The 17,611-nt window shown below is 45.6% G+C and overlaps 1 protein-coding gene across 3 annotated transcripts; it reads right to left on the bottom strand.

Annotated features, from left to right (window-relative positions):
* Positions 1-387: 387 nt before the first annotated feature.
* Positions 388-2,400, bottom strand: LOC109945466 (RING-H2 finger protein ATL33-like). Of its 3 annotated transcripts, none has more exons than XM_020551792.2 (2): positions 1,794-2,400; positions 388-1,396 (listed from the first exon to the last, which is right to left on the bottom strand). In XM_020551792.2, exon 2 carries the CDS (start codon positions 1,293-1,295, stop codon positions 561-563), a length of 735 nt encoding a protein of 244 aa, XP_020407381.1. In that variant the 5' UTR covers positions 1,296-1,396; positions 1,794-2,400; the 3' UTR covers positions 388-560. The 3 variants fall into 3 exon arrangements, with proteins under 3 accessions (XP_020407381.1, XP_023158090.1, XP_023158089.1); XM_023302322.1 differs by having other exon boundaries at positions 388-1,252; positions 1,794-2,281; XM_023302321.1 differs by having other exon boundaries at positions 388-1,389; positions 1,794-2,281.
* Between the last annotated feature and the right edge of the window lie 15,211 nt (positions 2,401-17,611).

Consider the following 17,611-nt stretch of genomic DNA (forward strand, 5'->3'; position numbering starts at 1 on the left):
GAGGCCGCCGGAGTCCTGCCCCTGTGAGGCCTGCGGCGTGCCCGCTGAGGGCGGGGTCGCCGGGTGGCCGGCGTCCTCCTGCCGCGGACATTACGGGCATCGGTAGAACAGGAAACGGCCACTCATATTGAGACGAACTTGCATCCATCGAGTACGAATAAATACTTATCTACGTACGTAATTATAAGACGATGATTCTTGAAGAACAAGGATAAAACACGGATGAGAAGCATCAGCCGGTGTAGTGCCATTTCAATAATAAAGGAGATAAGAGATGAAACTTTGCAGCATTCCAACAACATTTTGCAAAATCACACAAATACAAACATATGTTCGAAGGTCTCCTCCTCCTCCTCCTCGATCGATGCAGATCTCACAATGGCACAATTATAGTTATCAAGGTTCATGCATTTCTTTTTTTGTTATTAATTAGATAGACTGTCGAATTACTAAAACCTCAGTCGCACGGGCCGGTATAATCTTAACCAAAGTACATACATGATCGGTTCCATCTTCGCGAGAGACAAAATTCACTCCAAGAGCCACCTAATTATTCCTAGCTAGGCTGAGCTGAGGTTTGGGTCCACCCTCCGCCGCCGGCGACGTCGACCTCTGGCCGCGGTGGCAATGGCGGGGGCGCGACAGAGCGGACAGGTGGCGTTCTCGCGCAGCCACTTCTCGACGCACCTGGCGTGGAAGCAGTGCATGCACGCCGTCAGCACCCTCACCTTCTCGCCGTCGACCAGCTCCGACAGGCACACCGAGCACGTCCCCTCTGCCCACCCATCCGTCGTGCTGAACGTGCACTTCAGCGTCGGCGCCGGCTCTGGCACTGGTGGCGTCATCTCCACGTCTGGAGCTGGTGCCAGCTCCACGCCTGCCAGCGCCAGCTCCATGGCGGCCAGCGCCAGCTCCACGTCGGCTGCTGGCATCGCCGCCAAGTCCACGTCCGTCTGCGGTGGCGGTGGCGGCGACGGCGGAGTACTGATACCTTCGGCGGTGTCGTCGTTGATCCACGGTCCACGAACAAACCTGCTGGTATCCTGCGCCTCGTCCTCGTCGTCGCGGCAGAAGAGGCGGTAGACACACCAGCAAATGAAGAGGAATACCAGGACAGAGGCGACGAACATCACCTGGTTTTTGGTCTCACGCGACCATGACGACCATGGTGGGATGTTGGAGTCCTGTTCCTGAGGCCAGTTGCCCGCTGAGGGCGCGATCGCCGACAGGTCGACGAGATGCCGGCGTCCTCCTGCCGCAACCGCAACAGCAGCCAAAAAGGGCATTCTGGCCATCAATTGATCAGACAGAGGCAGAGGAAACGACCGCACAGAAGATTGAGATTGTCACACAGATTGAGGTCCAAGTCCAATGATGATCTTGTTGCAACTGCGAGCTTCATCAATAAATCAAGAACATAGTTTATATCTCGAACTCCTATTACGCATTCGCTATACAGTGAACAATACTATACAAGAGCCGCTACAACAACAATAGGTGTCATCGTGATCAAGGGAGCAGAAATGGTATAAAACACCTAATTTAGTTTAGGAGAGTGCCCAAAGCGTATAAAAAATTTCCATGCTGCAACATTTAATTACGGGATTTGACAGTATCATGGTTCGGTGGTTCCATTTTAGCACATTTTAGTTATTAGATTATGACTACTATATCGGTCCTGATGGTTCGCATTCTAGGAAATCGAATTGAAAACTGTTACTTATCTAGAATTGGAAAAATGCTAAATATCCGCTGAAATAAATTTATGGGGAGAAATCTCACAAATTCCTTACCAAAGAATTCAACAATAGTAGATTGTTGCATCATTCCTTCGTGCGATATGAGCTATCCTTCTCCTCGACCGAGGGCCAACTCCGGCGGACTTGGTTCCGGTTAGGGGCGTTAGGGTTTTGAGATATAACTAGAGGTTGGGGAATTTAGTGGATTCCTGACTAGAGTGTAACCAAGGGGAGGCTATCAGCCCAACGTTGGTGTGGCGGTTCACGAAAGGGATGGTGATGCGCCCGCCTACCACCAAGGATGTGGTGGAAGATAGTTGGGCGAAGCCGACGCCTAGGTTGTCGTTGTTCTTGAGTGGTTAGGGTTTGTGGTGGTGAAGAAAACAACAGTGTTTCTAGGGCGAACAAGGTGGTAGAGGAGGTGGTGGAGTGTAGCATGAAACAACTACCTCTCTATGGATTTGTTTGAGAGTGGTTGTGGGGTAGGGGCTTCGGCGGCTTGGCGCCGCCAGGGACGAAGACGAAGGAGGCTGAGGCACACAACAAATAGAGAAAGAACTAGCAATAGTGGATGGGATGACTTTGTGGCTAAGGAAGAAAAAGGGAAAAAGAATCAATGTTGGAGAAGGAGATCAGGATCGTAAATTTAATATCCAACGGTTAAACAATCAACATATTTTTCCCAACAAAAATCCATCATAAGACATCTAAACGGTCCCTTTTCTTAAAGTAAAATGTCGGGTGTACATACACCACACAAAGCACATGCTGATCATTGGATGCACCATAACGTGTTATGTAACTTTTTAATAACTCAAGAAAAACAAATATAAGCATCTATGTTGGGTCATTGCTCATTATTACTTGGTTAGGTTGGTGCTACACACGCCTACAAATATGTCAACAATGTTTGATGTCTTAGAATGCAATGACATCAATGATTGAATTCTAACGTCTTCAAAGCCAATAAGTACTAGAATTGGTTGTATTGAATCTATAAGGAAAATGGATCAAAACTCATTTTATAGTTAAGTTTTGATGTTTAATGATCAACATAACCATTTAGACTAATATTATCTGCTAGCAACTTTGGTCATAGTTCAAATGATGCAACATGGACTTTAACGAAGGCAAGATGATGATATAGAAGATCAACACCTCAACAAAGGTATTAGAAAACTTATTGAAGATCTACAATAACATGTAAGAGTCCAAAACCTAAGATGGAACCAAGCCAAATGCAAAGACTACAAAGGAATGAAGCAAGAAAATGGTTTGAGGAGCGTCGGGCCAAGGCATCAGACTGTACCGTAGCAGCAAATCGTGAACAATCGAAGAATGAGCATCATATGTTATCATTGAATCCTCAGCCACGAGAGAGTCGGGCTATGCGGTCATATTGTTCACCTCAATTGTTCATAGGGAGTCAAACTATTGAGTAGAGTTTAACGATCACGTAGTGAGGTTTCATAGAGCAAAAAGGGGCATCGAACTGTATGTGCATATCCAAGCAGGTCGACAACTGAAAGTCACCTAGAGGGGGGGGGGGTGAATAGGGCGAATCTGAAATTTACAAACTTAAATCACAACTACAAGCCGGGTTAGCGTTAGAAATATAAAACGAGTCCACGAGAGAGGGTGCAAAACAAATCGCAAGCGAATAAAAGGTGTGACACGCGGATTTGTTTTACCGAGGTTCGGTTCTCGCAAACCTACTCCCCGTTGAGGTGGTCACAAAGACCGAGTCTCTTTCAACCCTTTCCCTCTCTCAAACGGTCCCTCGGACCGAGTGAGCTTCTCTTCTCAAATCAATTGGGAACCAAACTTCCCGCAAGGACCACCACACAATTGGTGTCTCTTGCCTTGTTTACAATTGAGATGATCGTAAGAACGAATGAGAAAAAGAAGCAATCCAAGCGCAAGAGCTCAAAAGAACACAATAAATCTCTCTCACTTAACACTAAAGCTTTTGTGGAATTAGGAGAGGATTTGATCACTTGGGTGTGTCTAGAATTGAATGCTAGAGCTCTTGTAAGTAGTTGGAAGGTGGAAAACTTGGATGACTTGAATGTGGGGTGGTTGGGGGTATTTATAGCCCCAACCACCAAACTAGCCGTTTGGTGGAGGCTGCTGTCGCATGGCGCACCGGACAGTCCGGTGCGCCACCGGACAGTGTCCGGTGCGCCACCGGACAGTGTCCGGTGCGCCAGCCATGTCACCAGGCCGTTGAGTTCCGACCGTTGGAGCTCTGACTTGTGGGCCCGCCTGGCTGTCCGGTGGTGCACCGGACAAGTCCTGTAGACTGTCCGGTGTGCCACCCGCGCGTGCTCTGCTCCTCTGCGCGCGCTGGCGCGCATTTAATGCGTTGCAGTCGACCGTTGGCGCGAAGTAGCCGTTGCTCCGCTGGCTCACCGGACAGTCCGGTGTGCACCGGACATGTCCGGTGAATTATAGCGGAGCGGAATCCCGAAGCTGGCGAGTTCAGAGTCGCTCTCCTCTGGGGCACCGGACACTGTTCGGTGGTACACCGGACAGTCCGGTGAATTATAGCGAAGCGCCTTTGAGAATTCCCGAAGGTGAAGAGTTTGGCTTGGAGTTCCCTGGTGCACCGGACACTGTCCGGTAGTGCACCGGACACTGTCCGGTGGCACACCGGACAGTCCGGTGCGCCAGACCAGGGCAGCCTTCGGTTATCCCTTGCTCTCTTTGTTGAACCCATTTCTTGGTCTTTTTATTGGCTAAATGTGAACCTTTGGCACCTATATAACTTATAGACTAGAACAAACTAGTTAGTCCAATAATTTGTGTTGGGCAATTCAACCACCAAAATCAATTAGGAAATAGGTGTAAGCCTAATTCCCTTTCAATCTCCCCCTTTTTGGTGATTGATGCCAACACAAACCAAAGCAAGTATAGAAATACATAATTGAACTAGTTTGCATAATGTAAGTGCAAATGTTGCTTGGAATTGAGCCAATATAAATACTTATAAGATATGCATGGATTGTTTCTTTAATTTTTGACATTTTGGACCACGCTTGCACCACTTGTTTTGTTTTTGCAAATTCTTTTGAAATCCTTTTCAAAGTCCTTTTGCAAATAGTCAAAGGTAAATGAATAAGATTTTGCGAAGCATTTTCAAGATTTGAAATTTTCTCCCCCTGTTTCAAATGCTTTTCCTTTGACTAAACAAAACTCCCTCTCAATGAAATCCTCCTCTTAGTGTTCAAGAGGGTTTTGATATATCAATTTTGAAATACTACTTTCTCCCCCTTTTGAACACAATAAGATACCAATTTGAAATTTACCAATTGAAAAATCATTAGTTTTTAAAATTAGGTGGCGGTGCGGTCCTTTTGCTTTGGGCTTACACTTTCTCCCCCTTTGGCATGAATCGCCAAAAACGGATACTTTGAGTGAGATATAAGCCCTTTTAAAACTACTTTCTCCCCTTTGGCAAATAAACCATGAGTGAAGATTATACCAAAGACGGAGAGTTGCTCGGAGCGACGGCGAAGGATGAGTTACGGAGTGGAAGCCTTTGTCTTCGCCGAAGACTCCAATTCCCTTTTAATACACCTATGACTTGGTTTGAAATTCACTTGAAAACACATTAGTCATAGCATATATAAAAGAGACATGATCAAAGGTATATGAATGAGCTATGTGTGCAAATCAACAAAAGAAGTTCCTAGAATCAAGAATATTTAGCTCATGCCTAAGTTTGTTAATGGTTTGTTCATCAAGTAGCTTGGTAAAGATATCGACTAATTGATCTTTAGTATTAATGTATGCAATCTCGATATCTCCATTTTGTTGGTGATCCCTTAGAAAATGATACCGAATGACTATGTGTTTAGTGCGGCTATGTTCAACGGGATTATCCGCCATGCGGATTGCACTCTCATTATCACATAGAAGAGGAACTTTGGTTAATTTGTAACCATAGTCCCTAAGGGTTTGCCTCATCCAAAGTAGTTGCGCGCAACAGTGACCTGCGGCAATGTACTCGGCTTCGGCGGTAGAAAGAGCTACGGAATTTTGCTTCTTTGAAGCCCAAGACACCAAGGATCTTCCCAAGAACTGGCAAGTCCCCGATGTGCTCTTTCTATTAATTTTACACCCCGCCCAATCGGCATCCGAATAACCAATTAAATCAAATGTGAATCCCCTAGGATACCAAAGCCCAAACTTAGGAGTATAAACCAAATATCTCAAGATTCGTTTTACGGCCGTAAGGTGAGCTTCCTTAGGGTCGGCTTGGAATCTTGCACACATGCATACGGAAAGCATAATATCCGGTCGAGATGCACATAAATAGAGTAAAGAACCTATCATCGACCGGTATACCTTTTGATCTACGGATTTATGAGAGCACCTAGAGGGGGGGGTGAATAGGTGATCCTGTAAAAACTTAACTTATAGCCACAAAACTTGTTAGGAGTTAGCACAATAATTGCCAAGTGGCTAAAGAGGAGATCTTGCACAATATGACAATCACAGAGAATTCAACACAGAGGAGACACGGTGATTTATCCCGTGGTTCGGCCAAGTACAAAACTTGCCTACTCCACGTTGTGGCGTCCCAACGGACGAGAGTTGCACTCAACTCCTCTCAAGTGATCCAATGATCAACTTGAATACCACAGTGTTATGCTTTTCCTTTCAATTTCCCGTTTGCGAGGAATCTCCACAGCTTGGAGTCTCTCGCCCTTACACTTGAGATTCAACAAGAAATATGGAGTAAGGGAGGGAAGCAACACACACAAATCCACAGTGAAACGCGCACACTCACGGCCAAGAATCGAGCTCAAAGACTATCTCACAGTTTCTCACAAGAACAGAGCTCGAATCACTTAGAATCACAAACGGATGCGCAAAGACTGAGTGTGGATGATCAAGTATGCTCAAGAGTTGCTTGGTGTTCTCCTCCATGCGCCTAGGGGTCCCTTTTATAGCCCCAAGGCAGCTAGGAGCCGTTGAGAACAAATCTGGAAGGCCATCTTTGCCTTCTGTCGTCGGGCGCACCGGACAGTCCGGTGCACACCGGACAGTGTCCGGTGCCCGATTCCTTTCCTTAAATGGCGAAGCCGACCGTTGCAGATGCGGGAGCCGTTGGCGCACCGGACATGTCCGGTGCACACCGGACAGTCCGGTGCCCCCTTCCGACCGTTGGCTCGGCCACGTGTCCTGCGCTGATCGCGCGGCCGACCGTTGGTCCTGGCCGACCGTTGGCTCACCGGACAGTCCGGTGCACACCAGACAGTCCGGTGAATTTTAGCCGTACGCGGTCAGCAAATTCCCGAGAGCGGCCTCTTCGGCCGAGATAGCCTGGCGCACCGGACACTGTCCGGTGCACCACCGGACACTGTCCGGTGCACCACCGGACAGTCCGGTGCCCCAGACCGAAACAGCCTTTCTTCTCTTCTTCTTCTTCCTGTTTCTAATACTTAGACAAGTATATTAGTACACAAAACCAATGTACTAAGACTTAGAAACATACCTTTGCTCTAGATTTGCACTTTGTTCATCCATGGGTATTGATTCACATTTAAGCACTTGTGTTGACACTCAATCACCAAAATACTTAGAAATGGCCCAAGGGCACATTTCCCTTTCAATCTCCCCCTTTTTGGTGATTTATGCCAACACAACATAAAGCAACTAGAACAAGTGCAAAACCACTTCAAATAAACACTTAAATTTATTTTGATTCATGTTTGGCATATATGGATCATCCTTTGCCACCACTTGGTTTGTTTTTGAAATCAAACTCAAATCTCTATCTCTAAGTCAAACACACATGTTAAAGCATATAGAGAGTTATTCCAAAAGAGATTGATCAAAGTATTTCAGAAACTCCCCCTATTTCCCATAATCACCACTTCTCCCCACAAGAAGCCAACTTTTGACAAGAGACACAATAAAAGAATTTTGTTAAAACAAAAAGCTCTATTCTACTATTTTCAAAATCTCTCAAGTGTCAAAATCTCTCAAGTGGCAGCTGATCCATTTATTTCTTTGGCCTTTATTTTCTCCCCCTTTGGCATCAAGCACCAAAACGGGATCAATCTTGGCCCTTTAACCCCATTGCCTCACCAAAATCTTCAATAAGAGTACAAAGAGGCAATAAGAGTCTAAAGATGAACTTGGAATAAGTTACCCTCTCATCGGAGTGCAGTGGAAGTCTTTCATGGTCCAAGTCCACCTTTTCCCTTTCAATCCTCCTTCGAGACTAAATTATCAAACTCAAACACATGGTTAGTCTCAAGGGGTCAAGTTGTAACACATCTCCCCCTAAACATGTGCATCACTTTGCAACGGACTTGTGAGGTCCAGGGAGTGTTTGTACAACTTGAGCACCATAATAAGCAACAAAATGCAGAATGAACCTGATTAAAGGCATAAACACATGTATGCTATAATTCAATCCAAGTTCCGCGAATCTAAGACATTTAGCTCACTACGCAGCCTGCAAAAGGTCTTCTCATCTAGAGGCTTGGTAAAGATATCGGCTAGCTGGTTCTCGGTGCTAACATGAAACACTTCGATATCCCCCTTTTGCTGGTGGTCTCTCAAAAAGTGATGCCGGATGTCTATGTGCTTTGTGCGGCTGTGCTCAACAGGATTTTCCGCCATGCGGATAGCACTCTCATTGTCACATAGGAGTGGGACTTTGCTCAGATTGTAGCCAAAGTCCCGGAGGGTTTGCCTCATCCAAAGTAGTTGCGCGCAACACTGACCTGCGGCAACGTACTCGGCCTCAGCGGTGGATAGGGCAACGGAGGTTTGTTTCTTAGAGATCCATGACACCAGGGACCTTCCTAAGAATTGGCACGTCCCTGATGTACTCTTCCTATCGACCTTACATCCAGCATAGTCAGAATCTGAGTATCCAACTAAGTCAAAGGTAGACCCCTTTGGATACCAGAGTCCGAAGCAAGGCGTAGCAACCAAATATCTAAGAATTCGCTTCACTGCCACTAAGTGACACTCCTTAGGATCGGATTGAAATCTAGCACACATGCATACGCTAAGCATAATATCCGGTCTACTAGCACATAAGTAAAGCAAAGAACCTATCATTGACCGGTATGCTTTTTGATCACCGGACTTACCTCCTTTGTTGAGGTCGGTGTGTCCGTCGGTCCCCATCGGAGTCTTTGCGGGCTTGGCGTCCTTCATCCCAAACCGCTTTAGCAGATCTTGCGTGTACTTCGTTTGGGAGATGAAGGTGCCGTCCTTGAGTTGCTTCACTTGGAACCCAAGGAAGTAGTTCAACTCGCCCATCATCGACATCTCGAATTTCTGCGTCATCACCCTGCTAAACTCTTCACAAGACTTTTGGTTAGTAGAACCAAATATTATGTCATCGACATAACTTTGGCACACAAACAGATCACCATCACATGTCTTAGTAAAAAGAGTTGGATCGGCTTTCCCAACCTTGAAAGCATTAGCAATTAGAAAGTCTCTAAGGCATTCATACCATGCTCTTGGGGCTTGCTTAAGTCCATAGAGCGCCTTAGAGAGCTTACACACGTGGTTGGGGTACCGTTCATCCTCGAAGCCAGGGGGTTGCTCCACGTACACCTCCTCCTTGATCGGCCCGTTGAGGAAAGCGCTCTTCACATCCATTTGGAACAGCCTGAAAGAATGGTGAGCGGCATATGCTAGCACTATACGAATAGACTCTAGCCTAGCCACAGGAGCAAAAGTCTCCTCGAAATCCAAACCTGCGACTTGGGCATAACCTTTTGCCACAAGTCGAGCCTTGTTTCTTGTCACCACCCCGTGTTCGTCCTGTTTGTTGCGGAACACCCACTTGGTTCCCACAACATTTTGCTTCGGACGAGGCACCAGCGTCCAAACTTCATTTCTCTTAAAGTTGTTGAGCTCCTCCTGCATGGCCAACACCCAGTCCGGATCTAGCAAGGCCTCCTCTACCCTGAAAGGCTCAATAGAAGAGACAAAGGAGTAATGCTCACAAAAATTAACTAATCGAGATCGAGTAGTTACTCCCTTGCTAATGTCACCCAGAATTTGGTCGACGGGATGATCCCTTTGAATCATCGCTCGAACTTGGGTTGGAGGTGCTGGTTGCGCATCTTCCTCCATCACACGATCATCTTGTGCTCCCCCTTGATCACACGCCTCCTGTTGATGAACCTGTTCATCGTCTTGAGTTGGGGGTAGCACCATAGTTGAGGAAGATGGTTGATCTCGTTCATCTTGTTCCTGTGGTCGCACTTCTCCAATCGCCATGGTTCGTATAGCGGCCGTCGGAACATCTTCTTCATCTATATCATCATAATCAACAACTTGCTCTCTTGGAGAGCCATTAGTCTCATCAAATACAACGTCGCTAGAGACTTCAACCAAACCCGATGATTTGTTGAAGACTCTATACGCCTTTGTATTTGAGTCATAACCTAATAAAAACCCTTCTACAGCTTTGGGAGCAAACTTAGAATTTCTACCCTTCTTCACTAGAATGTAGCACTTGCTCCCAAATACACGAAAGTAAGATACATTGGGTTTGTTACCGGTTAGAAGCTCATACGACGTCTTCTTGAGGAGGCGGTGAAGGTAGACCCTGTTGATGGCGTGGCACGCCGTGTTCACGGCTTCCGACCAAAAACGCTCGGGGGTCTTGAACTCTCCAAGCATAGTCCTCGCCATGTCGATTAGCGTCCTGTTCTTCCTCTCTACCACACCATTTTGCTGTGGTGTGTAGGGAGCAGAGAACTCATGCTTGATCCCTTCCTCCTCAAGGAACTCCTCCACTTGAAGGTTCTTGAACTCGGACCCGTTGTCGCTCCTTATCTTCTTCACCTTGAGCTCAAACTCATTTTGAGCTCTCCTGAGGAAGCGCTTGAGGGTCCCTTGGGTTTCAGACTTATCCTGCAAAAAGAACACCCAAGTGAAGCGGGAAAAGTCATCAACAATAACTAGACCATACTTACTCCCTCCTATGCTCAGATATGCGACGGGTCCGAAGAGGTCCATATGCAGCAGCTCCAGGGGTCTTGAAGTGGTCATCACATTCTTGCTGTGATGTGCTCCTCCCACTTGTTTACCTGCTTGACAAGCTGCACAAGGTCTATCTTTTTCGAAATGCACGTTAGTTAAACCTATCACGTGTTCTCCCTTTAGAAGCTTGTGAAGGTTCTTCATCCCCACATGTGCTAAGCGGCGATGCCACAGCCAGCCCATGCTAGTCTTAGCTATTAAGCATGCATCTAGACCAGCCTCTTCTTTTGCAAAATCAACTAAATAAAGTTTGCCGTCTAATACACCCTTAAAAGCTAGTGAACCATCACTTCTTCTAAAGACAGACACATCTATATTTGTAAATAGACAGTTGTACCCCATGTTGCATAACTGACTAACAGATAGCAAATTATAACCTAGAGACTCTACTAAAAACACATTAGAGATAGAGTGCTCATTAGAAATTGCAATTTTACCTAACCCTTTTACCTTGCCTTGATTCCCATCACCGAATATGATTGAATCTTGGGAATCCTTATTCTTGACGTAGGAGGTGAACATCTTCTTTTCCCCCGTCATATGGTTTGTGCATCCGCTATCAATAATCCAGCTTGAACCCCCGGATGCATAAACCTGCAAGGCAAATTTAGGCTTGGGACTTAGGTACCCAACTCATGTTGGGTCCTACAAGGTTAGCACAAATATTCTTAGGGACCCAAATGCAAGTTTTATCTCCCTTGCATCTTGCCCCTAACTTCCTAGCAACAATTTTCTTATCCTTTCTACAAATAGCAAAGGAAGCATTTAGAGCACAATAAATTTCGGAAGGTTCATTCACTACTTTCCTAGGAGCATTATGAACTACATTTCTCCTAGGCATTTGGTGAACAACATTTCTTCTAAACACATTTCTACCATGCATAACATGAGAACTAGAAGCAGTCATAGCATAAGAGTCATAAGCATGTGAATCAAAAACATCATTACTTCTAAAAGCATTTCTAGAGTATCTCCTATCATAGTACATGAAAGCATGATTCTTCTTAACACTATTAGCCATAGGAGCCTTCCCTTTCTCCTTGGTGGAGATAGGAGTCTTATGGCTTGTTAAGTTCTTGGCTTCCCTCTTGAAGCCAAGCCCATCCTTAATTGAGGGGTGTCTACCAATAGTGTAGGCATCCCTTGCAAATTTTAGTTTTTCAAATTCACTCTTGCTAGTCTTAAGTTGGGCATTAAGACTAGCTAATTCATCATTCAGTTTTGAAATGGAAACTAAGTGTTCACTACAAGCATTAATATCAACATCCTTACACCTAGTGCAAATTTCAACATGTTCAACACAAGAGTTGGATTTTTGTGCTTCTACTAGTTTAGCATTTAAGTCATCATTAATGCTCTTTAATTTAGAAATTGAATCATGGCATGTAGACAATTCACAAGCAAGCATTTCATTTCTCTTAATTTCTAATGCAAGGGATTTTTGAGCCTCTACAAACTTATCATGTTCTTCGTACAAGAGATCCTCTTGCTTTTCTAGTAGCCTATTCTTATCATTTAAAGTATCAATCAATTCATTAATTTTGTCAATCTTAGATCTATCTAAGCCTTTAAATAAGCATGAATAGTCTATTTCATCATCACTAGACTCATCCTCACTAGAAGAAGCATAAGTAGAGTTTCGAGTACTTACTTTCTTCTCCTTAGCCATGAGGCACGTGTGATGCTCGTTGGGGAAGAGGGATGACTTGTTGAAGGCGGTGGCGGCGAGTCCTTCGTTGTCGGAGTCGGACGAGGAGCAATCCGAATCCCACTCCTTTCCAATATGAGCCTCGCCCTTTGCCTTCTTGTAATTCTTCTTCTTTTCCCATTTTCCACTCTTCTTTTCCTGGTCACTATCATTATCGGGACAATTAGCGATAAAGTGACCAATCTTACCACACTTGAAGCATGAGCGTTTCCCCTTCGTCTTGGTCTTGTTGGGATGCTCCTTGCGACCCCTTAACGCCGTCTTGAAGTGCTTAATGATGAGAGCCATTTCTTCATCATTAAGCCTGGCCGCCTCAATTTGCGCCACCTTGCTTGGTAGTGCCTCCTTGCTTCTCGATGCCTTGAGAGCAATGGGTTGAGGCTCGTGGATTGGACCGTTCAACGCGTCATCGACGTACCTCGCCTCCTTGATCATCATCCGCCCGCTTACAAATTTTCCAAGAATTTCTTCGGGCGACATTTTGGTGTACCTGGGATTCTCACGAATATTATTCACCAAATGAGGATCAAGAACGGTAAAGGACCTTAGCATTAGGCGGACGACGTCATGGTCCGTCCATCGCGTGCTTCCATAGCTCCTTATCTTGTTGACAAGGGTCTTGAGCCGGTTGTATGTTTGGGTTGGCTCCTCTCCCCTTATCATAGCGAATCTCCCAAGTTCCCCTTCCACCAACTCCATCTTGGTGAGCATGGTGACGTCGTTGCCCTCGTGAGAGATTTTGAGGGTGTCCCATATCTGCTTGGCATTGTCCAAGCCGCTCACCTTATTGTATTCTTCCCTGCACAAAGATGCTAAGAGAACAGTAGTAGCTTGTGCATTTCTATGGATTTGTTCATTTATAAGCATAGGACTATCCGAGCTATCAAATTTCATTCCATTCTCTACAATCTCCCATATGCTTGGATGGAGAGAGAATAAGTGACTACGCATTTTGTGACTCCAAAATCCGTAGTCCTCCCCATCGAAGTGTGGAGGTTTGCCAAGAGGAATGGAAAGCAAATGCGAATTCGAACTATTTGGAATACGAGAATAATCAAATGAAAAGTTTGAATTAACCGTCTTCCTGTAGTCGTTGTCGTCGTCCTTTTGGGAAGAGGAAGATTCGTCGCTGTCGTAGTAGACAATCTCCTTGATGCGCCTTGTCTTCTTCTTCTTCCCATCTTTTCGTCTATGGCCTGAGCCCGAGTCGTTGGACTTGTCATCCTTTGGCTCGTTGACGAAGGACTCCTTTTCCTTGTCGTTGATCACGATTCCCTTCCCCTTAGGATCCATCTCTTCGGGCGGTTAGTCCCTTTCTTTGAAGAGAACGGTTCTGATACCAATTGAGAGCACCTAGAGGGGGGGGGGGGGGGTGAATAGGTGATCCTGTAAAAACTTAACTTATAGCCACAAAACTTGTTAGGAGTTAGCACAATAATTGCCAAGTGGCTAAAGAGGAGATCTTGCACAATATGACAATCACAGAGAATTCAACACAGAGGAGACACGGTGATTTATCCCGTGGTTCGGCCAAGTACAAAACTTGCCTACTCCACGTTGTGGCGTCCCAACGGACGAGAGTTGCACTCAACTCCTCTCAAGTGATCCAATGATCAACTTGAATACCACAGTGTTATGCTTTTCCTTTCAATTTCCCGTTTGCGAGGAATCTCCACAGCTTGGAGTCTCTCGCCCTTACACTTGAGATTCAACAAGAAATACGGAGTAAGGGAGGGAAGCAACACACACAAATCCACAGTGAAACGCGCACACTCACGGCCAAGAATCGAGCTCAAAGACTATCTCACAGTTTCTCACAAGAACAGAGCTCGAATCACTTAGAATCACAAACGGATGCGCAAAGACTGAGTGTGGATGATCAAGTATGCTCAAGAGTTGCTTGGTGTTCTCCTCCATGCGCCTAGGGGTCCCTTTTATAGCCCCAAGGCAGCTAGGAGCAGTTGAGAACAAATCTGGAAGGCCATCTTTGCCTTCTGTCGTCGGGCGCACCGGACAGTCCGGTGCACACCGGACAGTGTCCGGTGCCCGATTCCTTTCCTTAAATGGCGAAGCCGACCGTTGCAGATGCGGGAGCCGTTGGCGCACCGGACATGTCCGGTGCACACCGGACAGTCCGGTGCCCCCTTCCGACCGTTGGCTCGGCCACGTGTCCTGCGCTGATCGCGCGGCCGACCGTTGGCTCACCGGACAGTCCGGTGCACACCGGACAGTCCGGTGAATTTTAGCCGTACGCGGTCAGCAAATTCCCGAGAGCGGCCTCTTCGGCCGAGATAGCCTGGCGCACCGGACACTGTCCGGTGCACCACCGGACAGTCCGGTGCCCCAGACCGAAACAGCCTTTCTTCTCTTCTTCTTCTTCCTGTTTCTAATACTTAGACAAGTATATTAGTACACAAAACCAATGTACTAAGACTTAGAAACATACCTTTGCTCTAGATTTGCACTTTGTTCATCCATGGGTATTGATTCACATTTAAGCACTTGTGTTGACACTCAATCACCAAAATACTTAGAAATGGCCCAAGGGCACATTTCCCTTTCAATTTACCTTCCGTGTCGAGGTCGAGATGCCCATTGGTTCCCATGGATGTCTTGATGGGCTTGGCATCCTTCATCCCAAACTTGCTTAGAATATCTTGAGTATACTTCGTTTGGCTAATGAAGGTGCCCTCTTGGAGTTGCTTCACTTGAAATCCTAAGAAGTACTTCAACTCCCCCATCATTGACATCTCGAATTTTTGTGTCATGATCCTACTAAACTCTTCACATGTAGATTCGTTAGTAGACCCAAATATAATATCATCAACGTAAATTTGGCATACAAACAAATCATTTTCAAGTGTTTTGGTAAAGAGTGTATGATCGGCCTTTCCGACTTTGAATCCATTAGTGATAAGGAAATCTCTAAGGCATTCATACCATGCTCTTGGGGCTTGCTTGAGCCCATAAAGCGCCTTAGAGAGTTTATAGACATGGTTAGGGTACTCACTATCTTCAAAGCCGGGAGGTTGCTCAACATAGACCTCTTCTTTGATTAGTCCATTGAGGAAGGCACTCTTCACATCCATTTGATAGAGCTTGAAGCCATGGTAAGTAGCATAGGCCAATAATATACGAATTGACTCAAGCCTAGCTACGGGTGCATAAGTTTCACCGAAATCCAAACCTTCGACTTGGGAGTATCCCTTGGCCACAAGTTGAGCTTTGTTCCTTGTCACCACACCATGCTCGTTTTGCTTGTTGCGGAACACCCATTTGGTTCCTACAACATTTTGGTTAGGACGTGGAACCAAATGCCATACCTCGTTCCTAGTGAAGTTGTTGAGCTCCTCTTGCATCGCCACCACCCAATCCGAATCTTGAAGTGCTTCCTCTATCCTGTGTGGCTTAATAGAGGAAACAAAAGAGTAATGTTGACAAAAATGAGCAACACGAGATCTAGTGGTTACCCCCTTATGAATGTCGCCGAGGATGGTGTCGACGGGGTGATCTCGTTGGATTGCTTGGTGGACTCTTGGGTGTGGCGGCCTTGGTTCTTCATCCTCCTTGTCTTGATCATTTGCTTCTCCCCCTTGATCATTGTCGTCATCTTGAGGTGGCTCATGTTCTTGATCTTCTCCTTTATCAACTTGAGCCTCATCCTCATTTTGAGTTGGTGGAGATGCTTGCGTGGAGGAGGATGGTTGATCTTGTGCATTTGGAGGCTCTTCGGATTCCTTAGGACACACATCCCCAATGGACATGTTCCTTAGCGCAATGCACGGAGCCTCTTCATCACCTATCTCATCAAGATCAACTTGCTCTACTTGAGAGCCGTTAGTCTCATCAAACACAACGTCACAAGAAACTTCAACTAGTCCTGAGGACTTGTTAAAGACTCTATATGCCCTTGTGTTTGAATCATATCCTAGTAAAAAGTCTTCTACAGTCTTAGGAGCAAATTTAGATTTTCTACCTCTTTTAACAAGAATAAAGCATTTGCTACCAAAGACTCTAAAATATGAAATATTGGGCTTTTTGCCGGTTAGGAGTTCATATGATGTCTTCTTGAGGATTCAGTGTAGATATAACCGGTTGATGGCGTAGTAGGCGGTGTTGACCGCCTCGGCCCAAAACCGATCCGAAGTCTTGTACTCATCAAGCATGGTCCTTGCCATGTCCAATAGAGTTCGATTCTTCCTCTCTACTACACCATTTTGTTGTGGCGTGTAGGGAGAAGAGAACTCATGCTTGATGCCCTCCTCCTCAAGGAAGCCTTCAATTTGAGAGTTCTTGAACTCCGTCCCGTTGTCGCTTCTAATTTTCTTGATCCTTAAGCCGAACTCATTTTGAGCCCGTCTCAAGAATCCCTTTAAGGTCTCTTGGGTATGAGATTTTTCCTGCAAAAAGAATACCCAAGTGAAGCGAGAATAATCATCCACAATAACTAGACAGTACTTACTCCCGCCGATGCTTATGTAAGCTATCGGGTCGAATAGATCCATGTGTAGGAGCTCCAGTGGCCTGTCAGTCGTCATGATGTTCTTGTGTGGATGATGTGCACCAACTTGCTTCCCTGCTTGGCATGCTCTACAAATCCTGTCTTTCTCAAAATGAACATTTGTTAATCCTAAAATGTGCTCTCCCTTTAGAAGCTTATGAAGATTCTTCATCCCAACATGTGCTAGCCGGCGATGCCAGAGCCAACCCATGTTAGTCTTAGCAATTAAGCAAGTGTTGAGTTCAGCTCTATCAAAATTTACTAAGTATAGCTGACCCTCTAACACTCCCTTAAATGCTATTGAATCATCACTTCTTCTAAAGACAGTGACACCTACATCAGTGAAAAGACAATTGTAGCCCATTTTGCATAATTGAGAAACGGAAAGCAAATTGTAATCTAATGGATCTACAAGAAAAACATTGGAAATAGAGTGGTCAGGAGATATAGCAATTTTACCCAATCCTTTGACCAAACCTTGATTTCCATCCCGAATGTGATAGTGAGAGCACCTAGAGGGGGGTGAATAGGTGATCCTGTAAAACTTGAAACTTAAGCCACAAAAACTTGGTTAAGCGTTAGTACAATAATGCCAAGTGGCTAAAGAGGAGTCTCAACAAAACACAATAA

Source organism: Zea mays, chromosome 4, assembly GCF_902167145.1.
Source record: "Zea mays cultivar B73 chromosome 4, Zm-B73-REFERENCE-NAM-5.0, whole genome shotgun sequence".
In the NCBI taxonomy this organism is placed as follows: domain Eukaryota; kingdom Viridiplantae; phylum Streptophyta; class Magnoliopsida; order Poales; family Poaceae; genus Zea; species Zea mays.